The 2422-nt window shown below is 43.9% G+C and overlaps 1 protein-coding gene across 3 annotated transcripts in view; it reads right to left on the bottom strand.

The window, feature by feature from the left end:
- BRAT1 (BRCA1 associated ATM activator 1) overlaps positions 1-2422 on the bottom strand; it is a 12530-nt gene extending 10108 nt beyond the window's left edge. For 2 of the 3 annotated variants that reach the window (XM_023532787.1, XM_023532788.1), the window contains exon 1: positions 2026-2416. In XM_023532787.1, the coding sequence (XP_023388555.1) occupies positions 2026-2152 (127 nt within the window). In that variant the 5' untranslated portion in view covers positions 2153-2416. Of the gene's footprint in view, positions 1-2025 lie in introns of all 3 variants that reach the window. The other variant, XM_011363821.2, reaches the window with a different exon arrangement.

Genomic DNA, 2422 nt, shown 5'->3' with positions numbered 1-2422 from the left:
CTCTAATGTCCTCACGCTGTGTCGAGCAGAGGACAGACACTCTACTTACTTTGGGACCCATTCATCCGGTTTGCCTGTAAGGGTAACCACGAAAGAACGTAAACGGAATAACTCCAAAGCCAGAAGAAAGAGTTTAAAAACCCCAAAAGCTTTATCAGCAGAGGGCAGAAGGAAAAAGGAGGAAAAAAGAGCAAGACGCGGAAAACTTTAAAAAATACAAAAGAACATGGTGCAAATGGATTCAGATGTAACAGTAAACTCAACAAATGAAACAGGTTAACTGAGCTGCTCCGATGAAACTAAGAGCCGAAGGCTAGCAGCGGCCTGTTTACACCAAGTGACGGAGCGTGACGACACAGTCGGCCCAGAACGAATGTGTGAAAAGAGGCAGGAGGCAAATTCTAATTTTAAAAAAGCTGGTATGGCAAGAGTAAAATCAGACAAAACTGACTTCAAAGCAAAAAGCATCATCAGTGCTACCGGAAGGAAGTCATTGTTCAAAGAGACAAATCCCAAAAGTTTTTACGTTCTAAGCCTGCGAATACCTAACCCAACTTCAAAGTCCATACAGGAAAAGAAAAGAATTCCAAAGAGAAATTGTCGAATCAACAATTCTAGTGTAAGATTCTTCCATACGTTTCAGAAACGTTAAGACAAATTGTCAAAAGCGTAACACGTTTGAACATAAACTTGAACTAAGGAACAAGTACAGAAACTATGTAGCTAGAAGACAGGAAAGCGGAAGGATGAGCTGCTAATGGGTACCAGGTTTCTTTCTGGGAAATACAATGTTGCAAAATTAGATTGTAGAGATGGCTGTGCAATCCCTTAAATTTACTAAAAGCCATTGAATTGTACACTTTAGATGGGTCAACTGCACAGTAGGAACATTGTAACTCGATAAAGCTGTTCAAAAATAATTTTTTAAAATTTCACTACAAACAAGGCCACAATTTGAGGAGTCTACAGATACCAAAAAACTGTATCATAGAGCAAAACCCATAGAACGTTTGCAAAAACTGCCTGTGCAGTGCCTCAATCAAACCTCAACAAACGTAAAAGAAGTGAAATACATTTTCTAAGTCGTGAGACAAATTAGAAATCAATAATGAAGACTAAAAAACCCCTACCTTTTGAACCTAAAAGATAGCCTTTAAAGTGATTTCTGAATAAAGAAAAACAATCACAATGAAAAGCATAGTAAAACTTGCAGAGTGCAGCTAAACGCTTTCAGAAAAATGTGTAGCCTTAGATACATGTGTTAGAAAATAAGACCTCGATATTCAACTCAAAAAAGAACAGCATAAACTAAGGATGTAACAAATAGCATAACCATCCTAAAGCAATCATCAGCCAAGAGACCATTTTTACATGAGAAGATTTATGCACGAGGGAAGCCATTGTGCCCTTATTTACAATAACGAAGCATTAGAAACATCATCTAGTGAGAGTGGGGTGACCACATAAATACAGCGAATGATGAAGTCAGTAAAATCGCCATGTCCATGTGGAAAACGCCCACTATGACGGTAAGAGAACAGGCAAGACTCCAAATTGTATCATGGTGCAACCTCGTTTTCATGAAAACAACACAGCTTTATGATGTGTTAAGAAAAAAGGCTGGAAGGAACCAAAAATGTTGATGGTGCTTTAACTTTCCTCTTTACTCCTCTGTGTTCGAGCTTTATTTAAAGAGTATGTATTACTTTCATAAGCAGAGAGAAAACAAAACTGATTTTTTAACAAAGAAACAAACAAAAAAATGCCTTGAGAACAAAAAAATTAGTGTGTCTACGCCCCCCCCCGCAGCCAGCTAGCATGGACTGACCACAGGGAGCCCTGGTCCTGGCTGGAATCAGCTAAGACCACGGAATTTCATCTCCCACTCTCCTGATTACTCCCTGGGCTTCAGCTTGACGTGTTCCCAGTTACCCAGGGGGACTCTAGCAGATGGACATCCCTCCTCCGGCCAGGGAAGCCCTGTGCACTCTCTGGAGAAGTCAACAGCAGCACCCTCACCCTTACCTGCTTCGGTTACCGTTTTAAACCAGTCTAGCAGCTTCTCCAAGCAGGTGTCATCTGCCACAGGCTGCCTGGGGTCCACCAGAACAGCACAGAGAGCCGGGAGGAGCTGGGAGCACTCTGGGTCCATGATGAAACCAGGGATTCGTCCCAGGCCAGGCGGCTATCAGCTCGCTGCAGGGAGGAGTGCAAAGCCTCAGCCTGGGTGGGGCTGGAGGTGACCGAGGTGGCAGGGCTGGGAGGAAGTACGGTGTAAACCACAAGGCCTAACTTAGGGGCTCGAAGCTGCCAACCTTGGGCTCTGGTGGGAGGGGAAAAAGCACGACGCTCGCCTAGGCCGCGGGAGGGCCAGAGTCGGGGTGTGTGCGCGTTCTGGGGCGGCCACGAACACAGGGCAAGC

The sequence above is a fragment of the Pteropus vampyrus genome, unplaced genomic scaffold (genome assembly GCF_000151845.1).
Source record: "Pteropus vampyrus isolate Shadow unplaced genomic scaffold, Pvam_2.0 Scaffold90, whole genome shotgun sequence".
In the NCBI taxonomy this organism is placed as follows: domain Eukaryota; kingdom Metazoa; phylum Chordata; class Mammalia; order Chiroptera; family Pteropodidae; genus Pteropus; species Pteropus vampyrus.
The sequence above is the reverse complement of the archived record's forward strand: the minus strand, read 5'-3'. Positions and strand labels throughout refer to the sequence as shown.